General features: G+C 40.8%; 1 protein-coding gene across 1 annotated transcript in view; it reads right to left on the bottom strand.

The window, feature by feature from the left end:
* EFHC2 (EF-hand domain containing 2) overlaps window positions 1–20,004 on the bottom strand; it is a 153,749-nt gene that overhangs the window by 100,570 nt on the left and 33,175 nt on the right. The window contains exon 4 of the mRNA XM_012801456.1: window positions 15,068–15,218. Within this exon, the coding sequence (XP_012656910.1) occupies window positions 15,068–15,218 (151 nt within the window). The remainder of the gene's footprint in view (window positions 1–15,067; window positions 15,219–20,004) is intronic.

Genomic DNA, 20,004 nt, shown 5'->3' with positions numbered 1-20,004 from the left:
CATTTAGAACAAATTGCATATTTAAACATCTATAAAAGGGTGGACATTTCAGGTACTTTCAGAAACCATTATACATCTCTTTAAAAATACTTATTTTGTGACAGTTTTTAAAATATATAAGAATTATTCAACAGTCAGAAGCTTCAAAAATTCCATCTATCTTGAATTTGTACTTCATTGTAAAAATTCAAATAAGCAAGTTAGTGCTCATTTTTGTTCAGTAAGACTTTGAATAGGAATCCTTCATTTTTCTAGGTTGGAAGAACTGGCCCACCCACTGGGCTTTTAAATAATACTAATCACAATCATCATCATAGCCCTAGGACAGAGTTTCATTTACATTTTCTCACTTAATCCTTAATAATCCCATAAGACAGATAATACATGAAATATGAATATTCAGGTTTTATGGAGCAGAAAACCAAAGTTTAGAGTGGTTAAGTGTGATGTCCAAGTCATACCCTAACAAATGGCAAGAAAAGATCTTGAACTTGGGTTTTCAGACTCTAATTAAATGCCAAAACTTTCTGCAGTTTGCACTGAACTATATCTCCCCATACAACAGCCAAAAATTACTTAAGTGAAGGAAAGAAGGAACACCATAGGCAAAGCTGAAAAGAAACCATAAAAATGCTGACAGCCACCAGGAAAAGGAGAGAGAGCGATAATACTGGAGCTTCTCTTCTAAAAGAACAACCTCTCTCTGCTCTAAGGGCAAATTTCCAGAGATGGTCCTACCTGCCTGCTATCGCAATCCCCCCTGCAGGGCCAACACCACTATGTTACCTGCTGGGTCTAGAAGCCTGCATACCTCAGGCCCACAAACTCTTCCTTCTCTTAGCCTCTACACTTCTTTCACTAAATGCTTCTCAGAAAAGACCAGGAAGTTCTTTCTGGTAACAAGAAAGAGTCCTGAATGTACGTGAGTTACAAAGAAAACCAATGTGGGCCATTTGAAATGTACGGTTGCACATGAGAGCTTTCAATAATATATTCATGAAACTTCTCAACTGTGTCCTTTGGGAATTAAAATTTCCATTTATTGGGATTTGTGTGTTTGTAGTCTTCCATGACAAATGGCAGAAACTCTAGCAGGAGTTTGTTCTGGAATATCAAAGAAATGGGCAGGATGCCATGTCTTTGGCACACACTGAACAGCAGCTGAGATCATCAAGGTAGATTAAAAATAATGTTACAAAATAGAAAAACAACAAAAGCATTAGATTTGTCCTTTAAATTTCCGGATGTTTATCTTCTTAACTGCTTTATAAAGACAACCGGGACACATATCCAGGCATCAGGTCTCCACTTTCAAGCTTTTGCTCAGCTTCATACTTTACATCTCTCTTCCTTTTTAAAAGCGGTGCTATCTGACTACACTTGCAAGTTTTAACTTTCTAACATTTCCCTGTGGTTTAGATCAAAGTGACTGTATATCCATTTGTGTTTAATGTGTTTTCATGTTATTCAGTTGAGACTTGCCCTAGATCTTTGCTGACACCACTAAATTTAGTTTTTTTGGAATCCACCTTCCAGAATTAAGATCCAACCTCTTACCTCTAATTTTAATCATAAGTATGTTAATTTCACTTTAGTAACACTACAGACTTAGGGTACATCCCAGTGTAGAGGCCTATATTTCTTAGGTGAATAAACAACTGGAATTGCCACTTATCATTGTGTCTACTGAGTTTGTACCCTAAAAACACTAAGAGCCCTAACTGTGATCAGACATAATAGGGCATCTTTTCCTCCTCTTGGGCTCAATATATTCCTCCACTGCAATGACTATTCCAGTTTTACTTTTACTTATCTTAAATGTCACATTTAGAGCTTTGGTTTTACAAAAATAGCTTCTTAAAAAACATAGATAACCTGGCACCTGCCTTGCAGCAAAAGAATACAAAGTTGAGAATTACATATCTCTGCTAATAAGAAATAACAATCCTATGTTATTCAATTCCCCCTTAGCCATTGAATAAACACCAAAATAATAGCTTGCTTGATGGTCTAATGTTCTCTTGCATTACTACATTCTTGCCTAGTTTCTTACATATTCTATGATCTGCTCCCAAATACCTTCCAACTCCTTGCCCCAACAATTTCCCCTCTTTATTTCATTCTATTCCTTTTGAAAGCTCTTTCTCTTCTGTCTTTATTTGGAGGAACTTTCGAGATACAACCCAAATGCCATCTTCTTTAGTGGATATTGGCTTTTCCTCTTTGGATCCCTAAAGTACCTCGTATCACTTATGATGCCTAAATTATGTTATAGGCATAGTCTATAACATTTTTCCTTCCCCTTTCCCTCATTCCCTCCTTCCTTTGCTTTCTTCCACAAGTATGTACGGAGCAGCCACCATGCACCAAGTACCTATCTTCATAGACTAGTGACTCACCTCCACTCTTAAATTCTATACTGGTATTTCCATTCAGAGACAATTTCTTCCTCAATATCCACCCTCTAGGAGTGCCAGATTTAGCAAATTAAAATACAAGATGCCCAGTTAAATTTAAATTACAGATAAACAATGAATAATTTTTTAGTTATAGAAGTAAGTTCCATACAATGCTGGGGACACAGTTATACTAAAATTTCTTTGCTATTTATATGAAATTCCAAAATAACTGGGCATATTCTATTTTATCTTAAAACCCCTTTACCACCCCTCCTCTACTTTATGGGATATATTACACATAGTATATGCTCCATATAAATGAATGACATATGAATGACTGACTCCTATTTTGTGATTACATTCACTCAATTCACATATATTATCTTAGAGTATAAAAAGACAGTATAAGAGATACTTCCCTATGGAATGGCAAGTCATTAGTGAAAATCAGTGCTGCTTACCAGGGGTGTATTAAGAACCATGTGGAAGCCAGCTGCTGGCCCGAAGAATTAAAAATTCTGGGATGGGCTGGGAGAGTCCAATGATAACTCTTAACTGAGAACAACTGGTATAGATTATAACAGAAAATCATGGCACGTTTCTAATCATTATCCTTTCCTTGGTACCAATTAGTTTGGATTTGATGTACTTAACTGACAATTACTCTGTTAGACAATGAGAGGTAAAACTACTTGGTTAACTTCTGGCGTTCTTGGCTTTATGTAATATTGTTTTAACTACATCCCAGCAGAAAAGCAACACATTCTATAAATAGAACACATCTAACCAAAGAGAGAGATGTCCTGGCAAGAAATGAAAGCAAGCCTTGAAGTGCGACAGTGACTTACTTGACTCATAACATGCACAAATTTCCTTGCCAACAAGAACTCGTGAATATTAAAACTATTTTGTTCTGATTAGAAGCTGCATGTAACTGAATGCCTATTTTGGTAACACACTAATGGATGTATCTTTTGTTTCTGGCTTATTCTAAACTCCCTTACCCTAAAAACAATTACATGATACTAAAGGCAACTGAAGGGGTGGAGGTTGCCCAGTTGCGCTAATTTCTGAACAGTCAGGTCTCCAAGAAACAGGCACATCCAACCTCTCAGTTCATTTGGAAAATACCAAAACTCTATGAAGTAATAGGAACATCATCAGTACACAGCACCTGAACTTGACCCCTAGCCTCTTCCGAAGGTCCACAGGCACATGGAAAGCAGGCCCAAGCCACTCAAGACACAACTGAAAGAAACACTACCTACCCATCCCACTGAGGTCTGAGCCACTGGTTCATTGAAGTATGTTTTCTTTTCTCCAATCACTTAATTTAGGAAAGCTTGAAGAAGGTACTTAAATGGTTCCTCAAACTATCTGCTATCCAAACAGACTTTCCTTAACAAGAACCATCATATTAAATATTTTAAGAGAGACTGGTTTTTATCTAAACAAAGCTCAATGACAGAGTGGTTGTGTTTGCTTTCTACAGGATTTTCTATAGCCCTCCAGGTCTCTCCACTGTGTGGACAAATTTACTGCTGTTCCACAGTGTGATTACTATGTATTCTGTATACAGTCCTTGAACTATGTTTAAGCCAGGCGCCAGCCACATACACCGAGGCTGGCAGGTTCAAACCTGGCCCAGGCCTGCTAAACAATGACAACAACAAGAAAAAAAAATAGCTGGGCATTGTGGCAGGCGCCTGTAGTTCACACAGGGAAATGTCCTAACCATAGTGAGCCCATCAGAAATTCTGAAATTTTCCAATGTGACTTTAAAATTGTCTTTTACTAAGGTTTCTTTCTTTCTGAGTCCTAATGAATAATATTCTTTCTTCCTTACTTAAAAATGATTTTCAAGCACATCATTATGATTACCTTCAACTAGCCTTTGGAATCAGCCTACGTGACATTTGAAATTAAGATGCTGAGAGTTCAGGGTCATGAATGAGGCTTTTAAAAAAAGAGGGTGACTATGATAGACATATTCTTCTCTGACAATGTGAGTGTTACTTTTTTGCATTATTATTATTATTGCTCAATATTTCATTGCAGCAATCATCTGATTTTTTTTTTTTGCAGTTTTTGGCTGGGGCTAGGTTTGAACCTGCCACCTCTGGCATATGGGGCCGGCACCCTACTCCTTTGAGCCACAGGCACTACCCATCATCTGATTTCTTTTCTGAATGTATTTATCTTCATTCATTCTTTACCAGGTTTTTGCTTCTAGTCCTTATCTTAAACATTGTTATTATTATTAAAATTTAAGCATTTTTAATTTTGTGAAGGCAAAAAGTGGAAACTAGGGGTGGAGCCAAGATGGCAGACTGCAGCCAGCTTCCCACAGAGGCTCCCATCCAGAAGGAGACTTAAAGGACAGAAGTCTGGCAACTAAGCTGATGGTTTGGAGCTGAACCAAGAGAGAAGATTGAAGAACCCACAACAACTTTACTGAGGTGAGCTGTGACCCCCAAAATACAATCAAAGGTACAAAACCCACCACCAGCAGTGACGGCGGAGTCCTCTGTTCCTAGAGCCATGTGCACTGCAGTTGACGCCAGAGGAGCCCACTGCTCCTGGTGAGCCCATAACTGCTTGCGGGGGCAGTGCAGGAGTCCCTCCACTCTGGGAAGGCTCAGAACTACTTGCTAGAGCCAGGTGCACCCCCTTGGGGAAGCGGCAGAGGAGTCCCCAACTAGGGGCAGGCCCAAAACTGCTTGCTAGAGCTGCATGTGTCCCACAGGTGGTGGTGGAGTAGTCCTCCATTCTGGGTGGGCCCAGAACTGTTTGCTAGAGCCACAGGTGCCCCACAGGGGCTGGTAGAGGAGTCCCCCACTCTGGGTGGCCCAGAACTGCTTTCGAGAGCCCTGCGCACCCTGCGGGGGCCAGCGATGAAGTCCACCTCTGTGGGCGGGCCCAGAACTACTTGCTAGAGCCATGCAGCCCTGCAGGCAGCAGCGAAGGTGTCCCCCACTCCGAGCAAGCCCAGATCTACTTACTAGAGCCATGCATGTTCCACGGGCAGCTGCAGAGGAACCCTTCATTCCGGCAGGCCTAGAACTGCTTGCTAGAGCCACGTGTGCCCCACAGGCAGTGGTGGAGTAATCCCCGCTCTGGGTGGGCCCAAAACTGTTTGCTAGAGCCATGCGTGTCCCATGGGCAGCTGTGGAGGAGCCCTCCATTCGGTACAGGCCTAGAACTGCTTGCTAGAGCCACGTGTGCCCCACAGGCAGCGGCAGATTAATCCCTGCTCCGGGTGGGCCCAGAACTGTTTGCTAGAGCCACATATGTCCCGCGGGTGGCTGCAGAGGAGTCCTCCATTCTGGGCAGGCCCAAAACTGCTTGCTAGAGCCACACACACCCCACGGGGGCTGGCGGAGGAGTCCCCTGATCTGGTCAGGCCAAGCAAGCTGTAAATCCAAGGAAGAGCATTTAAGAACACAAACACAGGTACAAAGTGGGCCCCAGAACTGCTTGCTAGAGTCGCATGCCTCCCGCAGGCGGCAGGTGGCCACAGAGGAGCCCCCAATTCTGGGCAGGCACAGAACTACTTGCTAGAGCCACACGTGCCCCACAGGTGAACAGAGGAGATCCCCGCTCTATGCTCCAGGTTCCCACTCTGGGTGGGCCCAGAACTGTTTGTTAGAGCCCCGTGTCTCCCGTGGGTGGCCCCGGGCTCCTGTGCAGAGAGGGACCAGATTGGGTAGCTAATGCCATGCACATCCAGTGGGTGGCAGCAGAGGAATCCTCCGCTCCCCACTCCCCTGCCCCCGTGGTTGCCCAGGCAGGGGTGAACTAGGACTGATCCAGCTGCTGCTGTTCCCCTGCCCCACAGTTCCCTCGGTGGGGGTGAACTAGGACTGATCTGGTTGCACACATGCCCTGCACCACCACTGCTGTTCCCCACCCCCCAGTTAATCCAGTGGGTCTGAACTAGGACTGATCTAGCCACAGTAGTTCCCCTGTCCCCTTGTTGCCCTGGCGGGGCCAAACTAAGACTGACTTGGCTGCATGCACTCCCTGCACATCCGCTGATATTCCCCTGCCCCCGGTTGCCCCAGTGGGGCTGATCAAGGACTGTACCAGCTGCTGCCGTTCCCATTCCCCCTAGTTGCCCCGGTGGGGCTGAACTAGAACTGATCTGGCCACTGCTGTTCCCCTGCCCCCTGGTGGCACTGGTGGAGCCAAACTAGGACTGATCTGGCCACTGCCATTCCCCTGCCCCCCTGGCCACACCAGTGAGGCCGAAAGAGGATTGATCCAGCCGCCACCATTCCCCTGTTCTGCCCTCCCCCATTGCCCCGGTGGGGCTTAAGTAGGACTGATTCGGCTGCTCTTGTGCTCCGCGCAGCTGCTGTCATTCACCAACACTTGGTAACCCCATCATGGCCGAACTAGGACTGATCCGGCTGTGTGAGTGCCCTACGCCACCGCTGCAGTTCCCCTGCCCCCCTGATCACCCTGGTGGACCCAAACTAGGACTGATCCAGCCACTGCCAGTCTTCTGCCCCACTCCCCGGGGCACCCAAGCAGGCCAAACAAGGTCTGATCTGGCTATACACACTCCTGCAAAGCTGCTGCTGTTCTGCTGCACCCTGGTCACCCCAGCGCCTGAGAACTGGGAGAAGACGACAGGCATGCCCTGTCTCTCTGGGCAACCAGAAGAAGCCACTGACTGAATGGTTCTGATAGGGTCTCCAAACAGGGTAAACTCAGCATGGGGCTGAATCAGCGGAAAAACTCTGGCAACTTGAATAACCAGGGTAAATCAACTCCCTCAAGGAAAAATGGAGTAGAAGCAATTGAAGACCCCATCCATAAACAGATGGCTGAGATGTCAGAAATCAAGTTCAGAATGTGGATAGCAAATAAGATTAACAGAATGGAAGAAAGGAAGGAATTAGGAGTTCAAGAAATTATTCAAAAGATGTCTCAGGAATTCAATGATTTCAAAGATAAAATGATCAAAGATTTTGAAACACTGAGACAAGAGGTTTCAGCCCTCAAGGATCTGAAAGATACAGTGGAATCCCTCCATAACAGAGTGCAACAGGCAAAAGAAAGGATCTCTGACTTTGAAGACAAAGCTTTGGAACAAGCCCAGGAGTGCAAAGATCAAAAGAAATAGAAAGCAAAAATGGATCTCACTCTCAGAGAGCTCTTGGATAATTCAAAGAAAACTAATATTTGCCTTATAGGAATCCCTGAAAGTGATGAAGTTGCTTCACAAAACACAGAGGCTCTTCTTCATGAAATTATGAAAGAGAACATTCCAGACATGCCAAGAGATTCTGAAATTCAGATAACAGATAGTTTCAGAACCCCAGCACGACTCAACCCGAACAAGACATCTCCCAGGCACATCATAATTAACTTCACTAAAGTTAAGATGAAAGAGAAAATTCTGAAAGCAGTCAGACATAAGAAAACCATAACCTACAAGGGGAAGAGTATTAGGATGATAGCAGATCTCTCGGCTGAAACCTTTCAGGCTAGAAGAGGATGGTCATCGACTTTTAATCTCCTAAAACAAAGTAACTTTCAACCCAGGATTCTGTATCCAGCTAAACTGAGTTTCATCTATGATGGAGAAATTAAATACTTTAACGACATTCATATGTTGAAGAAATTTGCCATAACTAAAGCAGCTCTCCAGGAAATTCTCAAACCTATCCTCCATAATGACCAGTGTAATCCTCCACAACAAAAGTAAACTCACTCAGAAACTTTTCATCAAATTCCAACTTCTACAGTGGCAAAAGGATTAAAAATATCTACTGGAATTTTGAGCAACTCGATGCCCAAAATTTTATCACGATTATCATTAATTTCAATCAATTTGAATGGCTTAAATTGTCCTCTAAAGAGGCACAGATTGGCTGATTGGATACAGAAACTCAGACTGGACATCTGCTGTATTCAAGAATCACAGCTTACTTTAAAAGATAAATATAGACTCAGGGTGAAGGGATGGTCATCTATATTCCAGGCAAATGGAAAGCAGAAAAAAGCAGGTGTTGCAATCTTATTCGCAGATACAATAGGGTTTAAACCAACAAAAGTAAGCAAAGACAAGGATGGCCACTTTATATTTGTTAAGAGTAATACTCAATATGACGAAATCTCAATTATCGACATCTATGCACCGAACCAGAATGCACCTCAGTTTATAAAAGATACCCATTGAAACCATTTCCACTCAGATCAGGAACCAGGCAAGGGTGCCCATTGTCTCCACTGCTCTTTAACATTGTGATGGAACTTTTAGCCATTGCAATTAGGGAAGAAAAGGCGATTAAGGGCATCCATATAGGGTCTGAAGAGATTAAACTTTCACTCTTTGCAGATGATATAACTGTATATCTGGAAAACACCAGGGATTCAACTACAAAACTCCTAGAAGGGATCAAGGAATATAGCAGTGTCTCAGGTTACAAAATCAGAAATCTGTAGCCTTTATATATACCAACAGCAGCCAAGCCGAAAAAACAGTCAAGGACTCTATTCCGTTTAGAGTAGTGCCAAAGAAGATGAAGTATTTGGGAGTTTACCTAACAAAGGATGTGAAAGATCTCTATAAAGAGAATTATGAAACTCTAAGAAAATAAATAGCTGAAAATGTTAACAAATGGAAAAACATACCATGCTCATGGCTGGTAAGAATGAACATTGTTAATATTTCCATACTATTCAAAGCAATATATAATTTTAATGCAATCCTTATTAAAGCTCCACTGTCATACTTTAAAGATCTCAAAAAAATAATACTTCATTTTATATGGAATCAGAAAAAACCTCGAATAGCCAAGACATTACTCAGGAATAAAAACAAAGCAGGAGCTATCACACTACCAGACCTCAGACTACACTATAAATTGATAGTGATTAAAACAGCAAGGTACTGGCACAAAAACAGAGAGGTAGATGTATGGAACAGAATAGAGCACCAAGAGATGAACCCAACTACTTACTGTTATCTGATCTTTGACAAGCCAATTAAAAACATTGAGTAGGGAAAAGATTCCCTATTTAACAAATGGTGCTGGGCAAACTGGCTGGCAACCTGTAGAAGACTGAAACTGGACCCATACCTTTCACCATTAACTAAGATAGTCTCTCACTGGATTAAAGATTTAAACTGAAAACATAAAACTATAAACATACTAGAAAAAAGTGTTGGGAAAACACTTGAAGAGATCGACCTGGGTGAATATTTTATGAGGAGGACCCCTTGGGCAGTTGAAGCAACATCAAAAATACACTACTGAGACCTGATCAAACTAAAAAGCTTCTGCACAGTCAAGAACACAGTAAGTAAGGCAAGCAGACAGCCCTCAGAATGGGAGAAGATATTTGCAAGTTATGTCTCCAACAAAGGTTTAATAACCAGAATCCATAGAGAACTCAAACGTATTAGCAAGAAGAGAATAAGTGATCCCACCTCAGGGTGGGCAAGGGACTTGAAGAGAAATTTCTCTAAAGAAGACTGGCACATGGTCTACAGATATATGAAAAAATGCTCACCATCCTTAATCATGAGAAATGCAAATCAAAACTACTTTGAGATATCACCTCAGTACAGTTAAGATTAGCCCATATCACAAAATCCCAAAACCAGAGATGCTGGCATGGATGTGGAGAAAAGGGAACACTCCTACACTGCTGGTGGGAATGTAAACTAATATTTACCTTTTAGAAAGACATTTGGAGAACACTTAGAGAACTAAAAATAGACCTGCCATTTGATCCTGCAATTCCTTTATTAAGTATATACCCAGAAGACCAAAAATCACATTACAACAAAAATATTTGTATCAGAATGTTTACTGCAACCCAATTCATAATTGCCAGCTCATGGAAGAAGCCCAAGTGCCCATCGATCCACGAATGGATCAACAAACAGTGGTATATGTACACCATGGAATACTATGCAGCCATAAAGAAAGCTGGAGACTTTACATCCTTCATGTTCACATGGATGGAGCTGGAAAGTATTCGTCTTAGCAAAGTGTCACAGGAATGGAAGAAAAAGTATCCAATGTACACAGCCCTAGTATGAAATTAATTTATAGCTTTCATATGAAATCTATAACCTAATAAGACCCTATGTATACAGGGAGGGGGGAGAGAGAAGGGAGAACAATGGGTGGAGGGAGGGTGATTAGAGGGGTCACTTCTATGGTTTATCTTACAAGGGTACAAATGAATCTTTCTAAGAGTAGAATATGATTGTCTTAATGCAATAACTAAGAAAATGACATGAAGGCTATGTCAACCAGTTTGATGAAAATATTTCAAATTGTATATGAAAACACCACATTGTATCCCAGAATTGCATTAATGTATATAGTTATCATTTAATTTAAAAAAATAAATAAATAAATAATATCTGGAAAAAAAATTTTTAAAAAAACCCAAAGGGCAGAAATCAATTAAATAGAAAATAAATGCTTAAAATCAATAAAAAAGTGGAAACCAAATAAACACATGTATGCATGTATGTATGTATGAAAAAAAAGGAGGCTGAGCCAATTGAAAAGTCTTAATAAAAGCCTTTCCAAAATCCTCATGAGGTTGCATTTCATATTTCTTCTTGAATAGTTTAATGAAACTAATAGGCATTTGACAGGGGCCAGTGAGCCAGGTGACAGCCACATATACCTGGGCTGGTGGGTTTGAACCCGGCCCAGGCCTGCTAAACAACAATGACAACAACAACAACAAAAGATAGCCGGGCATTGTGGCGGGCGCCTATAGTCTCAGCTACTTGGGAGGCTGAGGCAAGGGAATTGCATAAGCCCATGAGTTTGAAGTTGCTGTGAGCTGTGACACCACAGCACTGTACCTAGGGCGACTGCTTGAGTCTCTGTCTCAATAAAAAAGAAAAAAACAGGTAATAATACATAGCATAGTACAAGTCAGTAATGCAGACTCAGGATGTTCCATGACCTCCAGTCCATCACTTGTGCAAATTTGGTCTCACAGTGGGGAAAGTAATCAAAACATAAGCAGAGCTCAGTTAGAGAATATCAGGAAAAGACATGGACATTTTTTAACTATAAGAAACTACTTTTTGCTAAAGCAATACTGTCACTCACCTAGTTGAATACATTTAGAACAGATGTTTACAGAAATTGAAAGTTGTAAATTTTCTTTTTGCTCTTAAGTAATTATTCAAACGTTTTTTAACACAATGCTGCCAACCTTTAAAAAGTGCCTTAAGAAAGGAATTAAAAATGACCCTAAAAGAGTCTAGAACATCTTGTCCTTTTGCAAAATTAAACGTCAGATCTTTTACCTTAAAGTTTGTGAAAATCTTCTCTTAAGATCTTCAGGCATTTCCATATTTCCTAAAATATCTACCATTAGGCCATAAATTCTCCAAATAAAGTGGCCAGGAAGTGGATAGTGTGTATAATGGAAGACAAAGAACAAGGCCAGCTCATAGCCCCATCATACCAGTCCTCGCCTTTTCCCACCACTAACAAAGCCAAGCAGAGACATTAAATGGAATCCTCTTCCTCCTTTCTTCTCCTCAACAATGGTTCTCTTCTAACAGGGTAGAATAGCCTGATACTGGTTATAATCTGGGTATCCCAATTCCCAATCCACATTTCTAGTTTTGACGTTTTTCCTGAAAACACATCTCTCAGGCCCTGAAACAAATACACCACAGCTCCAAGCCCTCATCCTATCCCTTGCTCTGTGCTCCTGGGCTTTACAAAGGCAACATCATTCCCTCAATCAAAGAGACCTCTGAGGCAATCGGTTAAGATTCAGATGGGGCAAATTACCTCCCTTGGCCTGTTTACTTTGCTGTAAAAGCTGACAATGACAATACTTATTATGATGGTGGTTAGGGAATTCAATAAGATAATGATAAGACGGGTACTTTATCATTCCATATTCCCCTTCCTCACTCTCTACACTTAATCACTGGTCAAAGCCCATCAACTCTGACAACTAAATGTCTGTGAAATTCTTCCTCTATTTTCTATTCTTACCATCATCATCCTGGTTTGGACACTCAGCATTTCCGACCTGAACAATTGCAAAACTCATGGACTAGTCAGTAGCCTTGCTCCCTTTCCTCTCCAACATGCTTGCCTATTATAGCTCTGTGAAATAGGGCTATGATGGGTCTTATTCCTTTTGTCCATTTTCCCCAAACCCAGCATTGAGCCTGGCACAGAGTAAGCATTTATCAGCACTTCTGGGCAATGCTGCCTGGGTCCAAATTCATCATCCCTAGCACCAGGCACAGGGAAGCCATGCTCTAAGAAAACTCTCAATCTTGTGAGCAGTGAAGCAAGTCCTTTGCACACTGAATAAGGTTGCATAATAACCACAATACCCTCCGAGGCCCACAGCCTTCAAATTCCTGTTTCTCCCCCTTAACTCATTGTGCCATATCAATACAAAGGCATGACACTTAGATAAGTAGTTAATAAAAGTTTATTCAACATAAGCAGAAATCCTAAGACATGTTAAGTAATAAGCTGGTAGTATAGCAGACTATGTGCACGTTAAACATAGAAAGAAAGAGATGGAAAGACCAAGAGATAACTAATTTTCAGTGGGTATTAAATATACATGAGGCACCTGGGCTCTAAATATTCATGATGTACTAAATATACAAGAAGCACTAAATATTCATGAGTACTCAATATTCATAAGACCTTAATTTGGCCACTCATTCATGGTTCATGGATGACATCCATTCTGGCCCCATGTGTCCTCTGCCCAACAAACACGAACAAAACCCAGGACGATTCATCAGGCTTACAGGCAACCTATAGCCAGGGCCAGACATACATGTCCCGCATTTCTCCAACAGAACAAGCACATGCCCTTAACTTGAGGCCCCTTCTATCTGTGATTTTCCTTACCCAAACCTCAACTCTGATCTCCAAACCATACTATTAGCAAGGAAGCCTGGTGAAACAGAAAGGCAGGACTATTGCCAACCCCATGATACCAGAAATATACTGTGATCCTTCCATCCACTTGTACCCTGTCATAAGGGTGTGACTTACTCCATCTCTTGCTCCCTTACTTCTTACTATGCGTTTTAAATTATTTTAATGCATTATATGATTCATGCATTTTAAATCTGGTCCATGTGCCTTCTGTTCTGTGGCCTCTGGGAGAGCCTGCACGCATACTTCTTTGACGCCACCTTTGCATTAGGTAATATGCCATGCAACGCTCTGGCAGCCACACAGACAACCAATTGTAGGAGAAACGTGAATGGAAGCAGATATCAAATATACATGCTATCTGTCACAACTTGGGTGGGGATGGTAGTAAATGAGACAGAAAGACACGGACAGAGTCAGGATTTGTTTGCTAGGAGAATGAAGAACAGGGATGGTAGGTATTAGCAAACGGGAAAGGAAAAGACTAGAAATTATAGTCAGAGAAGGCAATTCCAGAGCCTGAGAATTAGAGGCAGCAATACTTCAAAAGACAAAGAAACAACAGTGCACCTAAAAATTATAGCTCCTCAGGGAATAAAGGACCCTAAAAGGTTATTTATACCAACCACCAAACTTAACTGCTCTCCTATACCATGCTGTCAGTGAGAAATAACCCCTGATCTGCCCCAAGAGACATCAATCTATACCGGTGAACAAACAAATATATCTTCCTCTCCTCCACCCCCAGACCAGACTCCCACTCCTAACCCCATCCATAGGTCCATTCACTATAATGTCTGGCAGCTCTCTTGAGGATATAGAAAATAAGGCCACCCCTCTTCCACACGACAGCCCCTTAGATTGCTGAAGAAAATTATCAAGTACACTTGAGACTTTCCATTACAAACAAATATCCCTTTTCATTATTCTGTCTTGCACATGACAAATTTTTGCTCCATTTACCATTATGGTTGCTGTTTCCTGAGGGTGTCCAGAACTCTGCATCATCCCAAGGAAAGGACTCATAGCACAAACAGGAGAAATCAGTCTTGATCCCTGCCTTACTAAGAATGCAACCTAGGATTAGCTTTTCGGGAATCACAAAACAGAATTAACTCTTAAAGATGAGTGGCATCCATAGTGCAAAGGAACAGTGACTCTCTGTCGAGGTACCTCTGAGGTATGTAGTTGACAGGTATGAGGATGAAGAGAAGGTGGTTGAAACAAATCACAGTAAGTTCCAGAAAGAAGAGAGGACACCAATCTGGAAGTGGCAGTGGGGAACAGCTGAGGGCATTGTGAAGGAAATGATTTGCTCAAAGGATTTGAGGGAAAAGTCACACAGTTTGCTCATACCAGAGCAGCCCCTGTAAGGAGACAAGTATTCCAGAAAAGAGTGAGAGAACCAGCCAATGTGGAAGGGCAGTGCGTACAAAGTTGCTAAGTCCTCGTGAATAACCTACTACTACCAGCATTTTTTATATTTACCATTGCCAACAAGTTAGATAGCTAAGCATTAGCATGGGGTCTTTTAAGAAGCTAAAGAAAAACAGGATATAAAAGGAGGACTTAGAAGTAAAAGAACCATAACTCTGCTTTAAATAAACACCTCAAGGGGGATGGTTCCTGTGGCTCAAAGAGTAGAGCACTGGCCCCGTATACTGGAGGTGGTGGGTTCAAGCCTGGCCCTGGCCAAAACTGCAATATATATATAAATAATAAAAAATTTTAATAAAAAATAAATACCTTGAGGCAATCCACTATTTTTCAATGTTGGTTCATTTACTTGAATTGTGTCATCTTCAAGGTGGAAGCAGATTTTATAGCATCTTATTCTGTAGTTTTCTTGGTTTTTTTCAAGTACTTCATCCTCCACGTAGGCATCAAAGCATAATACCTGTTGGAATCATGATTAGAAACAAAGAAATGGAAAAAATCAGCTAACTTAAAATCAATTAAGCCACTGCCTCTTTGTTAATATAAAGAAAAAAGTTGAGGGAATTTTTCCAAGAAGACATTCCACACATCAGCTACGTGAATGGATATACAATCTAGGATACAACACAAAGATTATTTTACATTTTCATTGTCATCTGGTTAGAACATGGAAATAATATTCAAGCAATAGCTCCATCAGTCAGCTATACCATAAACTGAACTAGAGTTTCCCTTTGGAATTTCACAGTGGGATTGTAAATATATGTGTTATAGAGACAAAATATTTTCTCAATGTAAGTTTTGTCAATTTTTTGCCATTACAAATAACACAAAGCTACCTCAGTTCTGGGATAAAATCACCCTGCCTTTCGGCCCTGCCAATTGCTTGCCCTGAGGCAATTCCAACAGGCAGATCTGAAACTGTTCTATTGTACCCCACCCTTCACTCCTTCAGGAACCTCAAAGGACCTAGCTCAGTGCTAGACTCAGACTAATCTTACATTGTATAGTTGGTGGCAAATGGGGATGGGTGAGGTAGGGCAGGGGGTATTCTAAAGCAGTTATGGCAAAAATCAGAGGTCGTCAAAAATATCATTAAAAACTCCTTAACCAGTTTGTATAACTGTGCTTGTCAGTAAATAAAACACAGCCCATTTTTCTCCCATGTTGGAGCAGGTCGTCAGTTAAAATAGTTTTTTTTTTTTTTTTTTTTTTTGTCATTTTCTAGGAGACAAGGTCTCCCTCTGTAACCCTGGATGGAGTGCAGTGGCCTGCTCGAGCAATCCTCCTTCCACAGCCTCCTGAGTAGATGGGGCACCAGGCCTGTCTAATTTTACTTTTTTAATTTTTTGTAGAGATAGGGTTTTGCTACATTGTTCAGGCTAGTCTCCAACTTCCAGCCTCCATGGATCCTTTCTCTTCAGCCTCCCTAAGTGTTGGGATTATAGGCATAAGCCATTACATTCAGCCTAAAATAGTTTTGATGCTTAGATGTCACGTTATATAAATAATATGTATCTTTGGAATCACTCTCAACATGGTATCCTACTCACACACAGAGGAAGATATTGTAAATTGAGGACAACTGTGGTAACAATAGATTCGGGCTATCATTTCAAGCTTGATCTGGGGTATGGGTTCCTTAAGAGGTACATTTAAATATTCCTTTTATCTTTCACTTGTGATCAATTTACATCATTGAAGTTGCAACAGTTAATTGTGCATATTGGATAAGTCCAGGGTTATTCAATATGGATAATATGACATATATTAGTGAGTCTGTTAGATGCAATCTACCCTCCAGGGGTGGTTGGTTACCCTAATTAAGAATATACACTTCAGGCCAGGCATAGTGGCTCATGCCTAATCCTAGCATTCTGGGATGCCAAGGCAGATGGATTGCCTGAGGTCAGGAATTCCAGACCAGCACGAGCAAGTGTGAGACCCTGTCTCTTAAAAATAGCTGAGCATTGTGGCTGGTGGGCACTCGTAGTCCCAGCTACTTAGGAGGCTGAGGCAAGAGGATCACTTGAGCCCAAGAGTTTGAGGTTACTGGGAGCTATGATGCCATGGCACCTACCAATGGCGATAAAGTTAGACTCTCTCTCTCAAAAAAAAATAATAATTTACACTCCAGAAGTGCTTAGCAAATTTCTATCAGAAGCCCATACTTCAGAAGTGGCTAACAAAATATTTTAATAGCCTTTTCTCTGATCAACACAAGCAGCTTTGTTACTTATCATAAATGATGTTAGAAATGAGTTTTGGTTAGTGAAATACTTATATTCAAAATCCACAGATCAGTTACAAATTTTGACCAGGCATTGTCCTACAGCAATAGATTCTAAGGATCTAGTAACCTCAGGAACCCTATATTCTTCAAAATGGTACCTTTGCCTTCATACCAAAATGGTCCTATGTTCAGCTGCTTTCTTGGAGAATTTGACCTAATGCCAACGAGAAGGTTAGGTAAACCCCACTGCCAGATTGAGTGAGCATTTCAGGTAAGATGCTGTTGAATGGGTATAGGGTTTCCTTCTTGGGTGATGAAAATGTTTTGGAACTAGACAAAGGTGATGGTTGCACAACATTGTGAATATGCTAAATGTCATGGAATTGCATACTTTAAAGCAGCTAATAGTTAATTTTGCTAGGTGAATTTTACCTCAGTTAAAGATGCCGGACACTGAATTGTGTTGGACACTTTAAAGTGGTGAGTTTTGCATTATTTAAATTATATTTCAATATTTAAAAATGAGAGAAAGATTTGGAACAGCTCAAAGAGTGGAGAACTAGGGTTTCATTGAGCTTTCAGCATAAGTCTGGATTCGATCTGAGAAATTTTTCTGCTCTGTAATCAGGTAGGACAGTATGGAGATAACATTCTTCATTCTCAGCCACCTCCATCTATTGAATGCTACTGGTATAAATTTGGAAGACTAATCTGGCATAGGTCAGTTGATAACAGCTGTCATGTATGTAAACATTAAATATTCAGTAATCAAATGATGCCTTAAAAGATAAGAATGGATGCTAAGTGGAAGTAAGGAGAAAAGGAATGATCTTACTTTAGGCTTATATGTCTACAAGAAAGACAGCCTTATTTCATGCTCCGGTCCTATGAGTACATGGAATTGACTAACTCCAACCTGAAAAATATAGAGCAAGTCAGAGAGTGGTAGAGATGGAAAGATAGAATAGGAAAAGAGAGAAAATTGCAAAATGTGGCAAAGCAGAATGAATGTAAGAGAAGAGACAACAAATAAATTAAAAGCAATTTCACAAAGTTAAATGACCTAATTGCAATGGAACTGGCTACACCAGAGAAGCCAGAAAAAAAGAACCTAACGTAAAAACTGTTAGAAATGAAAATTTATAGAAATATAATTATGAGGTAAGATTTTTGTCAAGCAGAAACTTGGATCCATAAGATCCTAGAGGTTACCATTGGCTGCAGTTTTCTTGAAAATGGAAAGTAAATAAGAGGGCAGGAATGTGATCTTCAGCTCCTCATAGACCTTCATAGGCCTACAGTAGCATATGTGGTACCTGCCTGATCTTTGAGGCATCTGAAGTTTTAATCCCAGGCTAAAGGATATAAAACCTGAAATCAATTATAATAGCTTTAAATGATAGGTATATGATTTACTCATTATAAAGGAAAAATGTTAAATGTTAATGCAGGTGTTTCTGAATTCAGTATCAAGAAATGCATTTTGATGGTTAAGTAGTTGGAACTTAAAGTATGGTGCAAATTTAGCTTTGTAGGAAAGGAGTTATTTCTATCTTCATGCTGACTGAGTTATTTGCTTTGCATTGCACAACCCAAACAGCCAGATTTTAAAATTAATTTGGATTCCTAATTTTCTTTCTTTCTTTCTTTCTTTTTTTTTGAGACAGAGCCTCAAGCTGTCACCCTGGGTAGAGTGCCCTGGCATCACAGCTCACAGCAACCTCCAACTCCTGGGCTCAAGCGATTATCCTGTCTACCAAGTAGCTAGGACTACTTCAGAAGTCATTGTTGTTTGGCAGGCCTAGGCTGGATTCAAACCCACTAGCTCAGGTGTATGTGTCTGGCACCTTAGCCGCTTGAGCCACAGGCGCCAAGCTGAGGATTCCTCATTTTCACTTAAAATGTTTTCAAAATGAGAGATGAATAGAATCTTCTCTAAAGAAGGCAGGCCAATGGCTAACAAACATATGAAATAATGCTCATCATCCCTATTAGAGAAATGCAAAACCACCCTGAGATATCATCTAACCCCAGTGAGAATGGCCCACATCACAAAATCTCAAAACTGCAGATGCTGGCGTGAACGTAGAAAGAAAAGAACACTTTTATGCTGCTGGTGGGACTGCAAACTAATACAACCTTTTTGGAAGGAAGTATGGAGAACCCTGAAAGAAGTCAAGCTAGACCTCCCATTTGATCCTGCAATCCTATTACTGGGCATCTACCCAGAAGGAAAAAAATCCTTTTATCATAAGGACACTTGCACTAGACTGTTAACTGCAGCTTAATTTACAATCGCCAAAATGTGGAAACAGCCTAAATGCCCACCAACCCATGAACGGATTAACAAGCTGTGGTATATGTATACCATGGAATACTATTCAGCCATTAAAAAAGATGGAAACTTTACATCCTTTGTATTAAGCTGGATGGAAGTGAAACACATTATTCTTAGTAAAGCATCACGAGAATGGAGAAGCAAGAATCCTATGTACTCAATTCCAATATGAGGACAATTAATGACCTAGTACACGAAGGAGGGGGGAAAGGGAGAGCAGAGAGAGGACAGTGGGGGCTCATGGTGTGTGACACACCTTTTAGGAGCAGGACAGAATTATAAGAGAGACTTTACCTAACAAATGCAATCAATGTAACCTGGTTCTCTGTACCCTCAATGAATCCCCAATAATTAAAAAAAAATGTTTTCAAAATGATTGTTGTCTGATGTAGTGTGACACAAAAAATAATCATGTAGAGAAGGTTGTCTGTCACAGGCTAAGTCAAAGTAAGAGCCTAATCTCTCAGAACAAATCACATAATTTTTAAAGATGGGAAGGTTGATGTGACAACTATGTGAGTCATAAAAACTATTTCTTAGGAGAGGTGGCACCTGTGGCTCAAGGAGTAGGGCGCCAGCCCTATATGCTGGAGGTGTGGGTTCTAACCTAGCCCCAGTCAAAAACTGCAAAAAAAAAAAAAAAAAAAAAACCTATATTTTTTCTATTTTTTTTTT

The sequence above is a fragment of the Otolemur garnettii genome, unplaced genomic scaffold (genome assembly GCF_000181295.1).
Source record: "Otolemur garnettii isolate 467f Iridium unplaced genomic scaffold, OtoGar3 scaffold00009, whole genome shotgun sequence".
In the NCBI taxonomy this organism is placed as follows: Eukaryota; Metazoa; Chordata; class Mammalia; order Primates; family Galagidae; genus Otolemur; species Otolemur garnettii.
Note: the sequence above shows the minus strand (reverse complement) of the source record. Positions and strands in the feature narration are given on the sequence as shown.